This window comes from Somniosus microcephalus, chromosome 3 (assembly GCF_052327205.1).
Source record: "Somniosus microcephalus isolate GS21.2 chromosome 3, FLI_Smic_1.0, whole genome shotgun sequence".
Taxonomy (NCBI): domain Eukaryota; kingdom Metazoa; phylum Chordata; class Chondrichthyes; order Squaliformes; family Somniosidae; genus Somniosus; species Somniosus microcephalus.
Genome location: NC_140989.1, coordinates 363245739 through 363269616, shown reverse-complemented (window position 1 = coordinate 363269616; position 23878 = coordinate 363245739). Strand labels below are relative to the sequence as shown.

General features: G+C 46.6%; 1 protein-coding gene across 3 annotated transcripts in view; it reads left to right on the top strand.

The window, feature by feature from the left end:
- The window catches only part of ttll7 (tubulin tyrosine ligase-like family, member 7), a 298339-nt gene that overhangs the window by 137990 nt on the left and 136471 nt on the right, over positions 1-23878 (top strand). For all 3 annotated transcript variants that reach the window (XM_085983505.1, XM_085983503.1, XM_085983502.1), the window contains 2 exons: positions 4302-4460; positions 10720-10814. In XM_085983505.1, the coding sequence (XP_085839631.1) occupies positions 4302-4460; positions 10720-10814 (254 nt within the window). The remainder of the gene's footprint in view (positions 1-4301; positions 4461-10719; positions 10815-23878) is intronic.

Here is a 23878-nt window from a genome sequence, read left to right as displayed (position 1 = left end):
GCTAGGTATGATTCCAACCAATGGAGAGTTTTCCCCTTGATTCCCATTGACTTCAGTTTTGCTAGGGCTCCTTGATGCCACACTCGATCAAATGCTGCCTTGATGTCAAGGGCAGTCACTCTCACCTCACCTCTTGAGTTCAGCTCTTTTGTCCATGTTTGGACCAAGGCTGTAATGAGGTCAGGAGCTGAGTGGCCCTGGCGGAACCCAAACTGGGCGTCAGTTAGCAGGTTATTGCTGAGTAAGTGCCGCTTGATAGCACTGTCGACGACACCTTCCATCACTTTGCTGATGATTGAGAGTAGACTGATGGGATGGTAATTGGCCGGGTCGGATTTGTCCTGCTTTTTGTAGACAGGACATACTTGGGCAATTTTCCACATTGCCGGGTAGATGCCAGTGTTGTAGCTGTACTGGAACAGCTTGGCTAGGGGCGCAGCTAGTTCTGGAGCACAAGTCTTCAGTACTATTGCTGGAATGTTGTCAGGGCCCATAGCCTTTGCAGTATCCAGTGTCTTCAGCCATTTCTTGACATCACGTGGAGTGAATTGAATGGGCTGAAGACTGGCATCTGTGGTGCTGGGGACCTCAGGAGGAGGCCGAGATGGATCATCCACTCGGCACTTCTGGCTGAAGATAGTTGCAAATGCTTCAGCCTTGTCTTTTGCACTCATGTGCTGGGCTCCACCATCATTGAGGATGGGGATATTTTTGGAGCCTCCTTTTCCTGTTAACTGTTTAATTGTCCACCACCACTCATGACTGGATGTGGCAGGACTGCAGAGCTTTGATTTGATCTGATGGTTGTGAGATCGCTTAGCTCTGTCTATCGCATGTTGCTTCCGTTGCTTGGCATGCAAGTAGTCCTGTGTTGTAGCCTCACCAAGTTGACACCTCATTTTTCGGTATGCCTGGTACTGTTCCCGGCATGCTCTCCTGCACTCTTCGTTAAACCAGGGTTGATCTCCCAGCTTGATGGTAATGGTAGAGTGAGGGATATGCCGGGCCATGAGGTTACAGATTGTGGTTGAATACAATTCTGCTGCTGCTGATGGCCCACAGCGCCTCATGGATGCCCAGTTTTGAGTTGCCAGATCTGTTCGAAATCTGTCCCATTTAGCACGGTGGTAGTGCCACACAACACGGTGGAGGGTATCCTCAACATGAACATGGGATTTCATCTCCACAAGGACTGTGCGGTGGTCACTTCCACCAATGCTGTCATGGACAGATGCATCTGCAACAGGTAGATTGGTGAGGACGAGATCAAGTAGGTTTTTCCCTCTTGTTGGTTCCCTCACCACCTGTCGCAGACCCAGTCTGGCAGCTATATCCTTTAGGACTCAGCCAGCTCGGTCAGTTGTGGTGCTACCGAGCCACTCTTGGTGATGGACATTGAAGTCCCCCAACCAGAGGACATTTTGTGCCCTTGCTACTCTCAGTGCTTCTTCCAATTGGTGTTCAACATGAAGGAGTACTGATTCATCAGCTGAGGGAGGGCAGTAGGTGGTAATTAGCAGAAGGTTTCCTTGCCCATGTTTGACTTGATGCCATGAGACCTCATGGGGTCCTGAGTCAATGTTGAGGACTCCCAGAGCTACTCCCTCCCGACTGTATACCACGGTGCCACCACCTCTGGTGGGTCTGTCCTGCCGGTGGGACAGGACATACCCAGGGATGGTGATGGTGGTGTCTGGGACATTGGTTGTAAGGTATGATTCGGTAATTATGACTATGTCAGGCTCTTGCTTGACTAGTCTGTGGGACAGCTCTCCCAATTTTGGCACAAGCCCCCAGATGTTGGTAAGGAGGACTTTGCAGGGTCGACAGGGCTGGGTTTGCCGTTGTCATTGTCGTTTCCGGTGCGGAGGTCGATGCCGGGTGGTCCGTCCGGTTTTATTCTTATTGTTTTTCGTAGCGGTTGTTTACAACTGAGTGGCTTGCTAGGCCATTTCAGAGGGCATTAAGAGTCAACCACATTGCAGTTTTTAGCCTAAACCACAGCCTACTCCTGCTCCTATTCCTTATGTTCTTATGTTGCACCCGATCCTGTCCTCATCCATCAATCCCCGCCTTCCAGCAGGAGCAGGAACCATGACTAATTATTTCCAGCCCAGCCCCCACCCCTCTCTAGCCCAGGGATGCTGAGGCTCTCGTTGGAGCCCTGGCTAAGATCAGCTTACTCAGCACGGACTGGCGATCGAATCCAGGGCATTCTGCTCTGTGCGGAACGTCTAGTACCTGTCGGGGGAATTCCGGGTTTGTGGTGGGCTGTGCTGTCGGCTTTCGCTTGGTGTCCTGCAGTGAAGAGGAAATCACGTCCTCACTGATTCGGATATAGGTGCTGCCTGACCTCCCTATCTCTGTCACCTCCTCCAGCCCTACAACCCTCCGAGAACTCTGCGTTCCTCCAATTCTGGCCTTTTGCCCATCCCCCACTTCCTTCGCCTTACCCTTGGGGGGGCCGGGCCTTCAGCTGTCTAGGCCCTAAGCTCTGGATTTCCCTCCCTAGGCCTCTCCACCTCTCTTTCTGCTCCTTTAAGATGCTCCTTAAAACCCACCTCTTTGATAAAGCTTTTGATCACCTCTCCTTCTTTGGCTCGATGTAATTTCTTTGTCTGATAATGCTCCTGTGAAGGGTCTTAGGATATTTTTCTGAAAGTTAGACATAAATGCAGCTTGTGCTTGTGAACAAAAAATGCCTGAGAAGAATCGATGGTTCAACAACTTTGCAATTGCTGATTTCAAATTGGAATTTTATTCTGATTTTAATTTGTAATTTGCTGCTTTTAGGGAACAGCTAATGTTACAAAATACATTGCACTCAAATTTCCCTTCTCTTGGATGTCACAGGTATGGAAGCAAAATGATAATCCCCAATTATCCCTCTATGTTAAAAAGTTAGGGACGATTTCCCTCTGGAATTTGTCATTTGAATGTATGTGTTAGGCTGTCAGTGGTCGCTCAGTGGGCAGCACTCTCACCTCTGAATCAGAAGGTTGTGGGTTCAGGTCCCACTGCAGAGACTTGAGCACAAAATCCAGGCCTGACACTCCAGTGCAGTAGCGAGGGAGTGCTGCACTGTCGGTGGCGCCGTGTTTCAGATGAGATGTTAAACCGAGGTCCCCGTCTGCCCTGTCAGGTGGGCGTAAAAGATCCCACGGCCACTATTTTGGAGAAGAGCAGGGGAATTCTCCCCGGTGTCCTGGGCAATATTTATCCCTCAACCAACATCATTAAAACAAATGATTCGGTCATTATCACATTGCTGTTTGTGGGACCTTACCGTGTGCAAATTGGGCTACCACATTTCCTACATTACAACAGAGACTACGGGCAGGATTTTCATTTAGGAGTCGGGTGGGAGGCGGGACTACAACTTTCGGGGTTGTCGTCCCGCCTCTATCGAGATGTGGCCAATCCACGCGATTTTAACTTGCTTGACCTTGTTCAGCCCACCCAACGGGCTCAGCAGGCCAATTAAGGGCCACCCGGCAACAGGTGACATCACAGACTGAAATTTCATCTGTCAAGAGGTTTTGACAGATGAAATATCAGCGTGTGAAAGCTGTTTGAAGCTGTCAAACACCGACAGTCTTACTTCGAACATGAGTCCTTCTCCACAGACTTAGTTAGAAATCTCTCCTGCACAGTAAGCTGCAGGCTGTCACTTTTGACAGTTTGCAGCCATTCTGCTTTCTGTGCCGGTGAGATGAGGGACTCCCGGGACCTAAAGGAAGGAAGGCTGAAAAGGTAAGAAAAGGTATGTAAAACTTATTTAATCACTTTAGACACACTAAACACGCTTACCTTTGCACTCATGCACCCATCACTCACCTGAACACCGACATCTCGACCCCTTCAAGTCCTTCAACCCGACGGCCCGCCTCCTCTAACTTGGCGTGGTTTGGAGCCGTCGGGAATCCCACACTTCAACCTTAAAAATAGGGATTAGGCTAAAAACTGCCTGTTAACTACCTGTTAACAGGCAGTTAATTGGCACTAATCCCTTCCCATCTCGGGGAGGCGGGTCCCAGAGCAGGGCGGGTACCCGCCTCCTTTGAAACTGGCATGGAGGCGGGTTTGGTTGCGGGATGGGGTTGGGACCCCTGATTTCGGGATTTTAAACCCCCCCGCCCCCCCCGCACGCCTCCAATCCCGACTCCACGGCCCAATGAAAATCCTGCCCTACACTTCAACAGCACCTCATTGGCTGTAAAGCGCTTTGGGATGTCCTGAGGTGGTGGAAGGCGCTAGGGAAATGCAATTTCTTTCTTTAATGGAATATTTTTCTCTCCCAGGACCTAGTTGTAAAGACGCTGATTGTGGCGGAGCCCCACGTCCTGCATGCCTACCGCATGTGCCGGCCTGGCCAGCATCCGGGGAGCAGCAGCGTCTGCTTTGAAGTACTGGGCTTTGACATTATTTTGGACAGGAAGCTGAAGCCATGGCTCCTGGAGGTTAGTGTACTATCAAATGACAGGTCGATGCCAACTGTATCGTGTTTTATGTAAATCCAGCTGGGACAGGATCTGGCTGATGGTTTGTTAATATCCTACCAGACCTGCACAGATTGCCCAAATGTAAAAGTTGAGAAAGGGGCCAATTCTAGTCAGTAGAGGCAATACTTAAAGCCGGGATTCAGATGCGAGAACGTGACAAATCATAAATTGGGGAATTAACTGAGTGCCCCTCCTTAGGTGATGAAACAGAAAAAAAATTTGTCATTCACGTCATCAACATCTCAAACTTGCCACAATGGATAGCTTGTTGGAGTGCAGTGACTTATGTTGGCCTTCATAGCGAGAGGGTTTGAGTACAGGAACAAGGATGTCTTGCTGCAGTTGTACAGGGCCTTGGTGAGACCACACCTTGAGTATTGTGTGCAGTTTTGGTCGCCTTATCTGAGGAAGGATGTTCTTGCATTGGAGGGAGTGCAGCGAAGATTCACCAGACTGATACCTGGGATGGCAGGAATGATGTATGAAGAGAGATTGGGTCGATTGGGCTTATATTCGCTGGAGTTTAGAAGAATGAGAGGGGATCTCATTGAAACTTATAAAATTCTAACAGGACTAGACAGACTAGATGCAGGAAGGATGTTCCTGATGGCTGGGGAGTCCAGAACCAGGGGTCACGGTCTAGGGATAAGGGGTAAGCCATTTACGACTGAGATGAGGAGGAATTTCTTCACCCAGAGAGTGGTGAACCTGTGGAATTCTCTACCACAGAAGACAGTTGAGGCCAATTCATTAAATATATTCAAGAAGGAGTTAGATATATTTCTTAAGGCTAAAGGGATCAAGGGATATGGGGAGAAAGCAGGGACAGGGTACTGAATTTGGATGATCAGCCATGATCTCATTAAATGGCGGAACAGGCTCGAGGGGCCGAATGGCCTACTCCTGCTCCTATCTTCTATGTTACATTGGCAATAGTGCCATGGGATCTTTTGTGTCCACCTGAGAGGGCAGATGGGCCTCGGTTTAATGTTTTCATCTGAAACACAGAAACCCTGGCAGTGCGCAAGACCCATAACCCATACACATCAACTGGTATTTTGATACTATTGTTTTGAGGGAAGAAGGTGAGGTAACACACCAGGACAGCTAACCTGTTCTTGATTACTGCCGTGGAGGCATTCAGGGGATATTTGCCATCTCACACTTCAGACAAAGAGCCAGGCTTACAAGGAGTGCAGATTGGAGAATCGGGGATACATTACAACAGCAACAACTTGTATTTGTATAGCGCCTTGAACATCCCAAGGCACTTCACAGGAGTATAATAAGACAAAGAAATTTGACACCGAGCCACATAAGGAGAAATTAGGGCAGGTGACTAAAAGCTTGGTCAAAGAGGTAGGTTTTAAGGAACGTCTTAAAGGAGGGAAGAGAGGTACAGAGGTTTAGGCAGGGAATTCCAGAGCTTAGGGCACAGGCAACAGAAAGCATTGGAATCAAAGAATTACAGAACTCTGCCTAGGATCCTCTGATCGGTGTCCTCTGGTTACCGACCCTTCTGCCACTGGAAACAGTTTCTCCTTATTTACTCTATCAAAACCCTTTATGATTTTGAACACCTCATATCGAATCTCCCCTTAAACTTCTCTGCTCTAAGGAGAGCATATAAAGGTATATAAACATAATGAGGTAAATTTTCATCTTCACCGCCTGGGTGGTAATCTGATGGGGCGGATCGCATGCCCTTTATAGAACCCTGATTTTCATTCCGTTCATTTCATAAGCAGACGGGTTCTGTAATGGCCGCACAACCAGCGTGCCAGACTACAGCCCAGGTGGTGAAGGTGAAAAGCTACCCAAATAAATGCAATAGAAAAGGTTAGTCCAGAGCAATATTTCATTTTAATTAATAACCTTGTAGTAAAGGGGCCTTTAGGGAAGAGTGACCATAATATGATAGAATTTTATACTGAGTTTGAAAGTGATTTAGTTAAATCCAAAACTAGGGTCTTAAATCTAAACGTAGCAAACTACGTAGGTATGAGGGGCGAGTTGGCTAAGGTAGATTGGGAAACTACATTAAAAGGTAAGATGGTAGAGAAGCAATGGCTAGCATTTAAAGAATTAATACATAATTTACAACAAATATACATTCCTTTAAGGCACAAAAAACACACAGGAAAAGTGGCACAACTGTGGGTAACAAGAGAAGTTGAAGATAGTGTTAGATCAAAGGAAGAGGCTTATAATGTTGCAGAAAAGATTAGTAAGCCCGAGGATTGGGAGGATTTTAGAATTCAGCAGCGGAGGACCAAGAAATTGATTAAAAAAGGGAAAATAGAATATGAGAGTTAGCTAGCGAGAGACATAAAAACAGACTGTAAAAGCTTCTATAGGTATGTAAAAAGGAAAAGATTAGTGAAAGTAAATGTGGGTCCTTTACAGGCTGAGACAGGAGAAATTATAATGGGGAATAAGGAAATGGCAGAGAAATTAAACAAATATTTTGTGTCTGTCTTCACGGCAGAAGATGCAAAAAACTTCCCGGAAATAGTGGAGAACCAAGGGTCTAGTGAGAATGAGGAACTGAAAGAAATTAGTATTAGTAAAAACATAGTACTGGAGAAATTAATGGGACTGAAAGCCGATAAATCCCCTGGAACTGATGGCCTACATCCTAGGGTTTTGAAAGATGTGGCTATAGAGATAGTGGTTGCATTGGTTGGCATTTTCCAAAATTCCATAGATTCTGGAACGGTTCCCTCGGATTGGAAGGTAGCAAATATAACCCCACTATTTAAGAAAGGAGGGAGAGAGAAAACGGGGAACTAGAGACCAGTTAGCCTGAAATAACAACAGAAAATGCTGGAAAAGCTCAGCAGGTCAGGCAACATCCGTGGAGAGAAATTTGAGTTGACGTTTCGGGTCGAACCCTTCTTCAAAACTGGAACGAAAAGAAACTGGATCGGAGGCAGGGCTGCGATCAGACAAAAGAATAAAAGAAACAAAAGAAGTAAAAGAGATTAGAAGCTAAACGAGATGGTAATAGGCTGAGATTAGGTGTGAAGTGTACTGGCAGGGCAAAAGATAGCTGCCAGGTGGGAGAGAGAAACAAAAGGAAAGGGGGGGGGGAAAAGGAGTGGAAAAATTACAAGAAAAAATGAAATGGGGGCCGAGCTTATGATCTGAAATTGTTGAACTTCCCCCCCCTTTCCTTTTGTTTCTCTCACACACCTGGCAGCTATCTTTTGCCCTGCCAGTACACTTCACACCTAATCTCAGCCTATTACCATCTCGTCTAGCTTCTAATCTCTTTTACTTCTTTTGTTTCTTTTATTCTTTTGTCTGATCGCAGCCCTGCCTCCGATCCAGTTTCTTTTCGTTCCAGTTTTGAAGAAGGGTTCGACCCGAAACGTCAACTCAAATTTCTCTCCACGGATGTTGCCTGACCTGCTGAGTTTTTCCAGCATTTTCTGTTATTTCGGATTTCCAACATCTGCAGTATTTTGCTATCGTACCAGTTAGCCTGACATCAGTAGTAGGGAAAATGCTAGAAGCTATTATTAAGGACGTGGTAACAGGGCACTTAGAAAATAATAATAGGATTGGGCAGAGTCAACACGGATTTATGAAAGGGAAATTGTGTTTGACGAATCTGTTAGAGTTTTTTGAGGTTGTAACTAGCAGAATAGATAAGGGGGAACCAGTGGATGTGGTGTATTTGGATTTTCAGAAGGCATTCGATAAGGTGCCACACAAGAGGTTATTAAACAAAATTAGGGCTCATGGGATTGGGGGTAATATACTAGCATGGATTGAGGATTGGTTAACGGACAGAAAACAGAGTGTAGGAATAAATACGTCATTTTCGGGTTGGCAGGCTGTAACTAGTGGGGTACCGCAAGGATCAGTGCTTGGGCCTCAGCTATTCACAATCTACATCAATGATTTGGATGAGGGGGCCAAATGTAATATATCCAAGTTTGCTGAAGATGCAAAGAGGCTTCAAGGGGATATAGACAAGCTAATTGAGTGGGCAAGAACATGGCAAATGGAATACAATGTGGAGAAATGTGAAGTTATCCACTTTGGTAGGAAAAATAGAAAAGCAGAGTATTTTTTAAATGGTGTGAGATTGGGAAATGTTGTTGTTCAGAAGGACCTGGATGTCCTTGTACACGAATCACTGAAAGTTAACATGCAGGTACAGCAAACAATTAGGAAAGCAAATGGTATGTTGGCCTTTATTACAAGAGGATTTGAGTATAAGAGTAAAGACATCTTACTGCAATTATATAGGGCCCTGGCGAGACCACACCTGGAGTATTGTGTACAGTTCTGGTCTCCTTACCTAAGGAAGGATATACTTGCCATAGAGGGAGTGAAACGACTGGTTCCTGGGATGGGGGATTGTCCTATGAGGACAGATTGAGTAGACTAGGCCTATATTCTCTAGAGTTTAGAAGAATGAGAGGTGATCTCATTGAAACATACAAAATTCTTACAGGGCTTGACAGGGTAGATGCAGGGAGGATGTTTCCCCTGGCTGGTGAGTCTAGAACCAGGGGTCACAGTCTCAGAATAAGGGGTCGGCCATTTAGGACTGAGATGAGGAGAAATTTCTTCACTCAGAGGGTGGTGAATCTTTGGAATTCTCTACCCCAGAGGGCTGTGGAGGCTCAGTCGTTGAGTATATTCAAGATAGATTTTTGAATATTAAGGCAATCAAGTGATATGGGGATAGCTCAGGAAAGTGGAGATGAGGTAGAAGATCAGCCATGATCTTATTGAATGGCGGAGCAGGCTCGAGGGGCCAACTGGCCTACTCCTGCTCCTATTTCTTATGTTCTTATGTTCCGATTTAAACCATTACTGCAGGGCAATAGGACAAATGTGAAACTAATACAGGGTGATCTCCCGTGTGATGTTAGGAAGCACTTCTTAAAGCAACGATCGATGGAACAATCCTCCAGGTAATGTAGTGGAGGTATCCACTCTGTATTCATTGAAGGGGAATTTGGATGCTTGAATGGGTGAACAGTAGGTTTCAGTGGAAAGATGAACTGAATGGCCTCCCTTATCTATACTCTGATGTACAGAACAAAAACAATATTCGTAGAATAGAGTAACCCATCATATTCTTGTTTTATTTAAGTTGTCCATGCCTTTGTTACCTCGAGACATGACTATTCCAATACTCTTCCGGCCAGCCTCCCACCTTGAACCCTCTGGAAACATCCAATACTCTTCTGCCCGTATCCCAACTCGCACCAAGTCTCGTTCATCCATCACCCCCTGTGCTCATTGACCTGCATTGGCTCCCACCTCAACTTTAAAATTCTCATCCTTGTGGTCCAATCCCTCCATGGTCTCGCCCCTCCCTATCTCTGTAATCCCCTCCAGCTCTACAACCCTCCGAGATCTCTGCATTCCTCCAATTCTGGCCTCTTGTGCTTCCCCAGTTTCAGTCACTCCACCATTGGCGGCCGTGCCCTCAGCTGCCTGGGTCCTAAGCTCTGGAATTCTCTCCCTAAAACTCTTCACCTCTCTACTGCTCTCTCCTCCTTTAGGACAATCCTTAAAGCTTACTTATTTGACCAAGCTTTTGGCAAAACATCCTTATGTGGCTCGGATTCAAATTTTGTTTGATAATCGCTTCTGTGAAGTGCCTTGGGACCAATGTTCCCGTTAAACTGCGCGGTTGCGCAGCTGTCTAGCCAGCCCGTGCAGGCTGATCCCCGGCTTTTCAATGGGACATTTCGCGCATGGCCAAAATTTTGAATGGGCCGCGCAATCCTTTAAAGGGACCGCAACGCCCCCCCCCCAAAAAAAAATTAGGGGGAACATTGCTTGGGAGGTTTTACTATGTTAAAGGTGCTATATAAATACAAGTTGTTGTTGTTGTTGTTGGCTAGTTCCAAGATGTAGCTCTGGCCCTCAAAATGTTGCAAAGTATTTCTGAACTAGGATAAGTGGGTGTGTCCCGATGGAGAAAGAGAGAGTGACGCTTCCTTATCAGGCAATCACAGACTCTACCTGTTAGGATTTCTACGTTGTCTTGTTTAGAGTCTGTTAAGCATGGTGATGGGGTATCGTGTGGACAGACACCAGACTGACTGAAACAAATTGGTGAACGAACCTTTTCAAACATGTTGATTGATATACATTCAAGTGTTATTTTTCAGAAAGGCTTTGAAATATTTTCTTTTCACCTCCCTCCCCGCTCTCCCCCCGCCCCCCCCGCCCCCCCCACCAGATTAATCGTGCTCCTAGCTTTGGAACAGACCAAAAGATAGACTTTGATGTCAAGAAAGGAGTGCTGGTCCATGCACTGAAGCTGCTTAACGTACGGTAAGTTAAAATTAAAATTTGAAGTCAGATAATTGCCTCACCTGTCGCAAAGGCTAATGCTATTGACTTTCACTTGAGACAAAGATTCTAATTTCGAACACCTCAGAGACAGAGGGGGATAGAGGCAGAGCGAAAAACACTAATAAAGAGAAAGGCAGTTTATTTCCTCATTCTAATTTGATTTCTTTTTTTTAAAAAGCAAGTTGAATTTTAGAAGGAAACAAAACCTTTTCGAGGGAAACAGATAGGAAGGCAAAGTATGAGGGGAAACTGATTGAGAGTTAATCGGCCTCAGCCTGTCACTACCTGCCCTGGGGTGAGCAAATGGGATTTGGGGGTTAATGGATGAGGGGTAAGGGTGACAGCCGAGCAAGGGGGAAGGGAAGATGAAATGTTTGAGCTGGTTGTTTAAAGTATAATAGGTAGGGAGTAGTGATGGGAGTGAGGGTATGATAGGAAGGAGAATTGGGCGTGGGAAGTTGAAAGGGTAGGAGACACAATGGGAGAGTGAGAGGCTGGGGGGGAAGCAGATGTGATGGAGGATGGCATAAGAAGGGGGCTGCTGTGGGCATCATTTTTACTGCCACACTCATCCCAAATATAGCTTGCCATTGGTGGTTCCTTTACCTGTCACATCATCCACCCCCTCCCACTCTAAAGGGAAAAAGACAGAAAGAGAAAAAAGGAAGAGTTAAGGAGAGAAAATCAGAAAACAGAGAGACAGAACCAGAGGAGGAGAGACAGCAACATGAAGACAGCAGAGAAAGATGTGAGAGAGAGAGTGGACATATTCCCAAACCTCCTGAGTGTGTAACTCAAGGGAAGATTCACTTGTAATTTATTAAAAACATTTATGTCTGTTTGCAGTTCTTGATTGCAAAACCTTACTCTTTGTTGTCATGTTTCACATTTTTGTGTAAATCTTTCCCATTATGAATTCCCATGCCCACATTGCTAATGGAACCAACCTATGTAAACTTGTCACATTGTAATGACACCCTCCAGCCACTGGTAGCACTGTAGCACCTCAGCTTTTCATCTCCCAGGTCAACATGCCGTTATGTAGAATAAACCTCCGCCTCCCCTCCCCCATGGTAATGTCGAAGTCTCGACTTCCGAGTAAGACTCTTTAAACACAAAGTATCATCAAAGGAAGACTTTATTAGTTCTTGTATACAAGGGAAGCGGACATGTAGACAATGGCTACGCTGACCACTTCTAAGATCATAGGCAAAAGGTAACATATTTATAGTTAAAGCAAGCCTTCAGAATCACATGATCGAAGTCTGAGATCATAATTAGTTACAAGAAAAATATAATGTTAGTAAAAATGTAATCAAGGACAAAAAGGGCTGGAACAAAAAGAAATGCCTAGAGATAGGGTTATCTAATCTATAAGTCCTGTTCTTCTTTGACTCCCTATCCTGGTTTATTCATGACTCAAGGACTCTCTTGATCTAGCTATGTGAAAGAGATAGGGAGGCTTACAGTATGTACCTCTGAAGGTCTTTGTTCTAATTAACAGTTGAGGTCATCTTGTTAATTGGAGAGTTCTGCTTTTTCAGCAGAACTAGCAATTACTAATCTATGGAAGCCATTTTGTGTTTTCTATTCTGTACCTTGTGAAGCCATTTTGTAGTATAAAAGTACACTTCCTCAGTAAAACCAATCAGCGGCTCTGTGATGCATTGTTTTTTTGTAGTAGAAGAGAAAGTCGTTAGAACCTAAACAAGCCTCCCGTTTTATGGGTCGACTCCCTCTCTCCTCATACCCGTCAAGCTGTTCTTTCACCGGAACCACATCCAATTGCCACTTGATTTCAATTAAAATGGCGTCTTCAATGGTTTCCCTTGGTAACTTATTCCACAAATCTATTACCCATCTGTGGAAAGACAGTCTTTCTGAATTCCATTCTTAAAGTCCTGGGGGGAAAAATTCAACTGGTTTGCGCCTCCCGTTAGCGCCTTAAGAGGGCGCTAATGGGGTGCAACGCAACTAGCGCCCGGACACGGCGATATTTGCGCCTCTCGTCAAATTGACCGGACATTTTGCGGCGGCGCTAAACAATACCGCCCGATCTCCTGCGCACGCAGATCTTGACGTCATTCGAGAGTGCAGTGCCCTTGTGACGCCCCGGAATGGAAATTGAGTGGCGCCCCCCTCCTTTCCGCCTGGCGCAACCAGCGACAGGTAGACTGGAACGCTTCCCAGTTGCTGTGGGGCTGGGGGGGGCGCTATTTAAAGGGGGCGGCCTCTTCCTGGCTTTTGTGTGGTAGCCATTTTTGCACCACTCATTCTGAGAGAGAGAGAGAGATTTTGTGGGAGACAAAGAGAGAAAGAGAGACTTCTGCATTGAGTCAACGCTGTCTGACGTAGTTTTGGCTTCTGACCATAACTTTGCAGGTACTTTGGTTTTTGACCTTCATAACTTTGATTGCCCAGATACTATGGGGGCTGCAATGGATGGGAATGTCGTCCTTCTCCATCACATTCAGAGGGCACAGAGACGCAGAGAGAGAGTGGCAATCATGGCCAGATGGAGGAGGGCCAACAGGCTTCTGTACAGGAGACCTTACCCTCCCAGGGTATTTCGCCAACAGTTCTCCTACATTAATATGTCTGAGGAGCAGTGTTTGCGAAGGCTGCGTTTCAGCAAGGAGGTGGTCACTGAGCTCTGCCACCTGCTTCAGCCAGATCTGCAGCCTCAACTGAGGAGCAGGACGTCTCTGTCGGTGGCAGTGAAGATAACAGTGGCTCTCAACTTTTATGCCACCGGCTCATTTCAATCAGCTACTGGGGACATCGCCAATATCTGCCAGTTCGCGGTGCATTGCTGCATCCGTCAGCATGCCCTCTTTAAAAGGAGACGAGAGTACATCTCTTTCCCCATGACCCCGGACAAACAGCAAGAACACGCAACGGGCTTTGCGATGATAGCAGGCTTCCCCATGATGCAGGGCGCCATTGACTGCACGCATGTGGCTTTGCGTGCACCGCAAGAGAATGCCGAGGATTTCCGCAACTGAAAGGGCTTCCATTCCTTAAACGTTCAGTTGGTCTGTGACCACAGACAGCTGATACTCGCTGTCAATGCCCACTTTCCTGGCAGAAGCCACAATGCCTTCATCCTGCGCCAGACTTCTGTGGCAGACCTTTTCCAGGCACCACATCACCCAGGAGGTTGGCTTCTCGGGGACAAGGGATATCCTCTGTGCACCTGGCTGATGACACCGCTCTGTACGCCCAACACCCCTGCTGAGCTGCGGTACAACGAGAGCCATCAAGCTACCAGGAACATCGTTGAGCACACAATCGGCATGCTCAAGCAACGGTTCCGCTGTCTGGACCATTCTGGAGGAGCCCTTCAGTACTCGCCTGAGCGAGTCTCCCACTTCGTTGTTGTGTGCTGCATGCTGCATAACCTTGCAACCCTCAGGACCTAGCCAATGCCACCAGGCATTGGAGCACCAGCAGAGGAGGAGGAGGAAGAGGAGGAAGATGAGGAGGATGATCATCAGCAGCACCAAGGCGGGAGGGAGGCACACAATGTACAAAGTGGAAGGGCTGTCCGTCAAAGGCTCATAGCAAGTCGCTTCTAGGCCCCCTCTGAGGAAGTGGCTTCTGCCATTCAAACAACCTGAATGAAATCATCCCGCAACCCCTAAGCCGGTCAAGGCAACAATGATTGCAAAGACCAAACATGTACATTTTGAATACAGACACTTCTTTATTTGACAAACTCTGTGTGTCTCATTTCCGCATGACAAACTAATAGAAAGAAACACAAAAAAAAACAGTCATTAACATAACTTCCAAAAGGCATTTGACAAGGTGCCACACAAAAGATTACTGCACAAGATAAAAAATCACGGGATTGGGGGTAATATACTGGCATGGGTGGAAGATTGGCTATCTAACAGAAAACAGAGAGTTGGGACAAATGGTTCATTCTCGGGTTGGCAATCAGTAACTAGTGGTGTTCCGCAGGGGTCAGTGCTGGGACCCCAACTCTTTACAATCTATATTAACGATTTGGAGGAGGGGACCAAGTGCAACATATCCAAGTTTGCCGACGATACAAAGATGGGAGGGAAAGCAGTGAGTGAGGAGGACATAAAAAACCTACAAAAGGACATAGCTAAGTGAGTGGGCAGAAATTTGGCAGATGGAATATAATGTTGGAAAGTGTGAGGTTATGCACTTTGGCAGAAAAAAATCAAAGAGCAAGTTATTATCTAAATGGAGAGAAACTGCAAAGTGCTACAGTACAAAGGGATCTGGGGGTCCTGGTGCATGAAACACAGAAGGTTAGTATGCAGGTACAGCAGGTGATCAGGAAGGCCAATGGAATCTTGGCTTTTATTGCAAGGGGGATGGAGTATAAAAGCAGGGAAGTCTTGCTTCAGTTATACAGGGTACTGGTGAGGCCACACCTGGAATACTGCGTACAGTTTTGGTTTCCATAATTAAGAAAAGATATACTTGCTCTCGAGGCGGTTCAGAGAAGGTTCACTCGGTTGATTCTGGAGATGAGGGGGTTGACTTATGAGGAAAGGTTGAGTAGGTTGGGCCTCTACTCATTGGAATTCAGAAGAATGAGAGGCGATCTTATCAAAGCATATAAGATTGTGAGGGGGCTTGATCGGGTGGATGCGGGGAGGATGTTTCCACTGATGGGTGAGACTAGAACCAGGGGGCATAATCTTAGAATAAGGGGCTGCCCTTTCAAAACTGAGATGAGGAGAAACTTCTTCACTCACAGGGTAGTTGAAATAAAGAATAGATTTGCCTTTCTAATCTAGGCTTTATTAACTTAAAAATCCTGTAGCACATCTTTCAACACCCAGTCCCAACTAAAGGCTGGAAAGAACTGAATTTAAGATGGCCACCACAAATCACATGACATCAACTACCAATGAGATTACAGCATATATCCCAAGGCAGGAAACAAACAACCAATCACAATACTTCTTACTAAACATAAAGAATAATCACCACATTCACCCCTCCTTTTAAAATATACTCCAACCTAAATAACCTTTACAATTTATAATTAATTATTTACAACTAAAACTATGCACAGACAAAATAAAACTATTCAACATGACACAATACTAAGTGAGCAACAACAAATAGTAACATTGCACATAAGTATTAAGTATCTCTCAACTAAAACAATATAATATAATATTTCAACAATTTTAAAACATTACTATCAATTTAAAAGTCCATTTTCAATCGGTCGACCGGATATCTTGTTCGTGTCGACCTTCTTAACCTTGGTGAAATTCCTTGCCCTCCCACACCAGGAGACACAGAAGTATCTTCTGCAGGAAGGCTATCCATATCCCGATCTTCAACGGTTCCCGGATTAGAAATCCCATCAGGAGGTAAACTGGGACGGTCATGAACATCCATCGAGGGCTGACTAATAGAAGTATAATTATCTGCAGTCGGATTGGAAATATTCGTAGTATCTGTAACAGCATCCACATTATCTGAATCATGACTATTGTTAATATCCTCAGAAGAGAGCTGGCCACCACAAGGAGCCAAGTCTTTAATTGAAACGGTACTTTCTTTCCCATCTTGGAATCGAATATGAGCATATTGGGAATTTGCCTCCAACAGTTCCACCTCCTCCACTAAAGGATCATATTTTGACAATCTAACATGGCGTCGAAGCAGCACAGGTCCCTGCATAGTAAGCCATGAAGGTACCGAATATCCCGTAGTAGATCTCCGTGGATAGTTAAAGAGCCTTTCATGGGGGGTCACATTAGTAGCCGTTGAAAGCAATGATCTAATGGAATGCAGGGCATCAGGCAGTACCATTTCCCACTGTGTATTCTTAAGGTTCCGGGATGTCAAAGCCAACATAACTGCCTTCCAGATCACCCCATTGTATCGTTCGCACTGTCCATTACCCTGGGGATTATATGGGGTAGTTCTGCTAGTAGAAATTCCCCGACTCTGAAGGTATTCCTTCAACTGGGAAGACAGAAAAGAACTTCCCTGATCCGAATGGATATACGCAGGCATCCCAAAGATGACAAAAAGTTGAGTCAGACATTTGATACCTGTAGCAGCTGATACATCTGCGCAAGGAAAAGCAAAAGGGAACCTTGAAAACTCATCCACAACAGTAAATATATATCGGTTTTGAGTAGTTGAAGGAAGAGGCCCCTTAAAATCGACGCTCAAATGTTCAAAAGGAGAAGTAGCCTTTATAAGATGAGCTCGTTGAGGCTTAAAGAAATTCGGTTTACACCGAGCACAGACAGAACATGATGAAGTCATCCGCTTGACGTCTTCAACTGAAAAGGGCAAATTCTTACTGCGTACGAAGTGTATCATCCTCGTAACCCGAGGATGGCATAAGGCATTGTGAAGATTAATAAGCGTATCTCCGTGAATCACAGAACAATAAGCCCTCGACAGCGCATCAGCAGCAACATTATCCTTCCCCGGACGATAAACTATATCAAAATGGTAACATGCCAACTCAATCCTCCACCTCATTATTTTATCATTCTTAATCTTTCCAAAATGTTTGACATCAAACATAAAGGACACAGACTTTTGATCAGTTACCAATGTAAAATGTCGCCCCGATAAATAATGTCTCCATTTACGCGGTCCTGCTACTATTGCATACGCCTCTTTCTCTATTGAAGAATGCCTTTTTTCACTATTGTTCAAGGTACGTGAGAAAAAGGCCACAGGTCTTCCATTTTGGTTCAGAGTAGCCCCAATTGCAAAATCAGAAGCGTCCGTCTCAATCACAAAAGGAACCTGCTCATCAATAGAATGCACAACTGCTCCAAGGATATCCTTTTTAAAATTATCAAAACACGTCCTGGCCTCCCATGATAGATGATATGTCATAACCCGAATAAGAGGCCGGATCTTCTGTGAAAAATGTGCAATCCAATTAGAATAGTAAGAAAACAGTCCAACAACTCGTTGCAAAGCCTTAGAATTAGTAGGACAAGGTAAATCAATCAATGGTCGCAGACGTTCTGGGTCTGGTTTAATCTTGTTTCCCGAGATAATGTACCCCAGTAGATTTACCTCAGTGGTCGAAAAGGTACACTTCTCTTTATTGAAAGTTAAACCAACTTTTTCCGCAGCTTGAAGGAATCTTTCTAAATTAGAATCATGCTCCACCCTTGATTTGCCACACACCGTGATGTCATCTAAGTATGAAAAGGTGTCAGAGAGAGAGTTATCACTTATAAAAGCATCCATTGCCCGTTGAAAACAAGCAACACCATTAGTAACACCAAATGGTATTCGGCAAAACTGATACAGCTTTCCACCAGCCTCAAAGGCCGTATATGGTTGATCCTTCTTAACAATAGGAATCTGATGATAAGCACTCTTTAGGTCAATAGTGCTAAAAACCTTATACTGAGATACTTTATTGATAAGCTCATCAATCTTAGGCAAAGGGTACGCGTCTAATTGAGTATACCTATTAATAGTTTGGGAATAGTCTATCACCATTCGTTTCTTATGTCTCTCGTTAGTCGTGACAACTACCTGTGCCCGCCAAGGCGAACAACTAGGTTCAATGATTCCTTCCAATAAGAGACGTTGAACTTCAGAATTAATAAATTCTCTATCCTGACTGCTATACCTTCTTGACTTGGTAGCAATTGGCTTACAATCCGGCATCAAATTGGAAAAAAGTGATAATGGAGAAATGGATAAAGAGGTTAATCCACAAATAGATAAAGGTGGTTTAGTCCCTCCAAATGAAAGACTGAGAGACTCGTGTAACTGAAGCACATCATGACCAACCAAAATATCCGCACAGAGATTAGGCAAAACAGATAGGCGTATATCAGTATACGTATTACCTAGAAGAATCAATTTCACAAGGCAACAACCAGCTACTTGTGAAGTGAGAGTCGTCTGAGCCATACACACCTGATAGGAAACAGGCGAAATTTTCAAACGCTTCTCCTTTGCAAACTGAAGACTTATAAAACTCTCGGTACTGCCCGTATCTATAAGGGCCTTCACTTCCAACCCATTAACTTGGGCCGTAACTATAGCTTTGTTTAGGCCATGAGCAAATGCAGCAGAAATTGATGCAATAAACGCCCTATCTAAAGGCTGAATAGTCACAGAGGAGGTAATTGAACCTGATGATTTACACACACGTGCGTAATGACCTCTCTTGCCGCATTTACTACACACAGCCTCCCAAGCAGGACACTTCAGACGAGGGTGCCGGACGTTCCCACAAAAATAACACTTCTGAATCCTAGAGGCAACAGCCGCTGAAGTAGAAACTGTTTCAGAATCTAGTAAACCACTCCTATTAAGTCCACATAACTCCTTTTCATCCGGAACTGCCGAAACCACAGTCACAGGCCGATTAAAAAGAGCATAAGAATCCAAACTTCTCTGAGCCACATCCAATGTAGAAGCTTGCTCAAAAGCACTCTTAAGATCCAAAGTCTTATTTTCTAACAACCGCTGACGAATTGATCTAGACAGTAATCCATTAATAAAAGCATCCCGTACCGATTCTTCCTTATATTCTTCAGCTGTCACGGCCTTATAATTACAGTTAACACTAAGGCACCGAAGTGCTTGTAAATAAGTATCCAAAGATTCTCCCACCTGCTGCCTACGGGCAGATAGAAGGTGACGTGCAAATACCTCATTCTTTGGTTTAACAAAAATCTTTTCCAATGTAGAAATAGCCACTTCGTAAGTTTTACAGTCCAAAATATACTTATACACATCCGGAGCAATGTAGTTGATCAGCATATTCAGCTTATTTAGAGACTCTTGATCCAACACGCCCAAAAAAATTTTAAATGTACAATACCAGTGTTTCCATTTATCATCCACTCCTGCAGAATTAGGGTCAGCATTGAATCATTCTGGTTGAAGATATCGCTCCATTCTGACATAAAGTTAATAAATTGAAATAAAGAATAGATTTGCCTTTCTAATCTAGGCTTTATTAACTTAAAAATCCTGTAGCACATCTTTCAACACCCAGTCCCAACTGAAGGCTGGAAAGAACTGAATTTAAGATGGCCACCACAAATCACATGACATCAACTACCAATGAGATTACAGCATATATCCCAAGGCAGGAAACAAACAACCAATCACAATACTTCTTACTAAACATAAAGAATAATCACCACAGTAGTAAATCTATGGAATTTGCTACCCCAGAGAGCTGTGGAAGCTGCGACATTAAATAAATTTAAAATGGAGATAGACCGTTTCCTAGCAGATAAGGGAATTAGGGGTTACGGGGACAGGGCAGGGAAGGGGACGTGAGTCTAGGTTCGGATCAGCCATGATCCTACTGAATGGCAGAGCAGGCCCGAGGGGCCGTATGGTCTACTCCTGCTCCTACTTCTTATGTTCTTATTAACTGGCTCTCACAACCTGGAGACAATGTCCAAAACAGTTTCAAAAATTTGACCACGAACCTCGGCCTTTAATAAAACAATGAAAAACATTTTGTCACACCTCCTACTTTTTGCCCTTCGAGGGTGATCTCCTTCCCTTGCGAAATTCCCCCCTTCCCACCCTGCAGCTCCTCCGTAATGGGACCCCAGTGGCTGGAGCAAGGCTGGTGGAAGGCTGCTGATTGTAACGACCTGAGACTGCAGATGACCTTGAAGGATGGCCTCGACCAGCTCTGGGCCTGGAGGGCCCGGCTGCAGACTGCACCAACTCTGCATGGGCGGCAGCAGTCTGTCCTACAGGCGGTGGCAAGTGCAGTGGAGAAGTGACAGTGGTGGCAGCAGGAATGCTGTCATCTTGAGAGAGGACAGCAACTCCCTGCTTGACCGACACACTGGCACTCCCACGGGGCAGCACTTCAGCATCCGGCGCAATCTGATGGAGCACAGATTACTGGCCTGCTGCGGTGCAGTGAGAGCCCCGGGGAAATGTGTCCGATCCAGGAGGGTGGCAGCAGTTAGTGCTCGCGTGGCCTCAATCTGCGTCTGCATGAGACCAGCCAGTGACTGCATTGCAGCACTAAGCATTTGAGTGGCAGCCGCCTGTGCTACACCGAAGTGCTCCACACACCTTGCCAGTGATTCAATGGATTCGGGCACCCTTGCCACTGCAGCCATGAGCTCAGTGTGCCTTTGCTCCGCCTGGGCGCTCATTTCAGCGAGGACCCGCTCCTCCTCTGTGTCCAGTGCAGCAGGACTCGAGGCCATACTCTCCCTCCGGGGAGAAGGCCCCCGAGCTTCCCTACCCCCATCGTGTTGCTGCAGCTCGCTGGGTCCTGGAGCTTCACCCTCATCAGACCACTCCCCCCTGCTCCCCTCCAGGGAAGGCGTGTTCCCAGTGTGGGCATGGGCTTCCTCGGGAGAGGGTGGCGCTGATGCTCCGGCGTCCTCTTCCTCCTCGCCTTCAGCTTCACTCCCACTGGCAGCTTGAGGGCCCATCTCCTCACCTGGTGAATCACCATCTGAAAGCAGGGAGGTACAAGAGTGGCTTTAGCGTGAGGACAGGGTGGCAGCAATGAGTGCAGCGATTTAGTGATTTGGATTGAAAGTATCAAAGACTGCTGTTGTGAGGAACAAGTGGAAGGAGAGAGGACAAAAAGGTGATGACCTTACCATTGCTGTCCAGAATGGGGTCGGCATCTCCAGTGGCGACGGGACCAATCACCCGGCTTGCCACAATCCTGTGGACGCGCACCTCAAGATCACTGAGGGGTTGCAGCTGAGGCCGCCCTCCACCGGTCCATTGCTGCTGTCTCCTATTACGAGATAGCTTGGCCTGCAAGAAAAAGGACAGCATCTGAGTAAATATACAGCCATGGTCTTGCCTGAAATGCCTGCCATAGTTGAATAGCCCTTACTGTATGTAAAGTGTGGAATGCTCGTGTGTGTTTGATGAAAGGGCCATAGGTGTTGGATGAGTGTTGGGCATTGGGGCTTTTAAGACCCTCTGGCCATAAAGTGAGTGATGTGCCTCAATGAATCCGAGACTCGACGTTAACGGAGCAAAGCAAGGCTTTTATTAACTCAGAAAGTAATACACATTGGAGAAGTGTCTCTCATCCAGAGATCTGCTGTACTGCTGTGAGACACGCTGGGGCTTGCTTAAGTAGGGGCCAGGTATGGGCGGAGCCCTACACACTATACAATACAGGTAAGGAAATGAAACTGAAACTAAACTAAACACAGGGAATACAGTGCCTGATGAATGGCATATTTCATCACATTCACCCCTTCTACAGATTTAGTCTGTTCGGGGGTTTGATAGTCCTCTGTGACCGACGTAGCTGTTGTGGTGCCGCGGGTGTCGGCTGGGTGTCCCCGGTGGCCTCCTGGGTCTCTGCCGGGGGCGCCGCCAGGGTTGTTGAAGGGGTAGTTGGTGGGGGCGCCATTGGTCGATGTTCTTCCGGGTGTGGTGAAAGGATAGTGGGTGGGTAAGAATTGCTGTGATCGTTGTTGCTGTTGTTGTCGTGGTTGTTGTCGTTACCGGCTGGGGCGACGTCTTTTATGGACACGGTGTCCTCCCTTCCGTCGGCGTGCCGGACATACGCGTATTGGGGGTTGGCGTGGAGTAGGTGCACTGACTCCACGAGGGGGTCCGTCTTGTGGCCCCTCACATGCCTTCGTACAAATACCGGACCTGGGGTGGAGAGCCATGACGGCATGGATACGCCTGAGGTGGATTTCCGGGGAAAGACAAACATTCGTTCATGAGGCGTGGCATTAGTGGCAGTACACAATAGCGACCGTATCGAATGGAGCACATCTGGGAGGACTTCCTGCCAGCGGGAGATAGGGAGGCCCTTGGTCCTTAGAGCTAGAGTGACTGCTTTCCATACTGTCCCGTTCTCTCGCTCCACCTGGCCGTTACCCTGGGGGTTGTAGCTGGTGGTACGGCTCATGGCGATCCCCCTGGACAGCATGTACTGGCGTAGCTCTTCACTCATGAAGGACGCCCCCCTATCCGTATGGATGTAGCTTGGCAAACCGAACAGGCAGAACAGGCTGTTGAGGCATTTAATGACCGTGGCGCTGGTCATGTCTGGGCAGGGGAAGGCGAATGGGAAACGGGAGTATTCGTCCACAATGTTCAGGAAGTAAACATTGCGGTCGACTGACGGGAGGGGGCCCTTGAAATCTAAGCTGAGCCGCTCAAAGGGCCGTGTAGCTTTGATTAAGTGGGCTCTATCTGGGCGGTAGAACCGAGGCTTGCACTCAGCGCAAGTGCGGCAGTTCCTGGTCAGAGACCGAACTTCCTCAATCGAGTAGGGTAAGTTGCGGGACTTTATGAAGTGGAACAGCCGTGTGACCCCTGGGTGGCAGAGGTCGTTGTGGAGGGTCTGTAGCCGATCCCCGGTGGCGCTGGCACACATCCCTCGTGAGAGGGCGTCGGGGGATTCGTTAAGGGCCCCTGGCCGGTAAATGATGTCATACTCGAAGGTGGAGAGCTCGATCCGCCACCTAAGAATCTTATCATTTTTAATCTTCCCCCTCTGTTTATTATTGAACATAAACGCTACTGACCGCTGGTCGGTAAGTAGGGTGAAGCGTTTGCCGGCTAGGTAGTGCCGCCAGTGGCGCACTGCCTCCACGATGGCTTGGGCCTCCTTTTCCACGGAGGAGTGTCTGATCTCGGGCCCTTGGAGGGTCCTCGAGAAGAAAGCTACGGGCCGCCCCGCCTGGTTGAGGGTGGCCGCCAAGGCAAAGTCAGACGCATCACTTTCCACTTGAAAGGGAGTGTTCTCGTCCACTGCCTGTAGCGTGGCCCGCTCAATATCCCGCTTAATGCTTTTGAAGGCGGCGTGGGCCTCAGCAGAGAGCGGAAAAGAGGATGCTTTCAAGAGGGGGCGGGCTTTGTCGGAGTAGTTGGGGACCCATTGGGCATAATAAGAAAATAACCCCAGGCACCTTTTCAGGGCTTTGGGAGTGTTGGGCAGGGGGAGCTCCCGTAGGGGGCGCAATCGGTCGGGGTCTGGTCCGATTTCCCCATTCTCCACCACACTGCCTAGTATGCAGAGGCGCGTGGTGTTGAAAACGCACTTGTCCTCGTTGTAAGTGAGG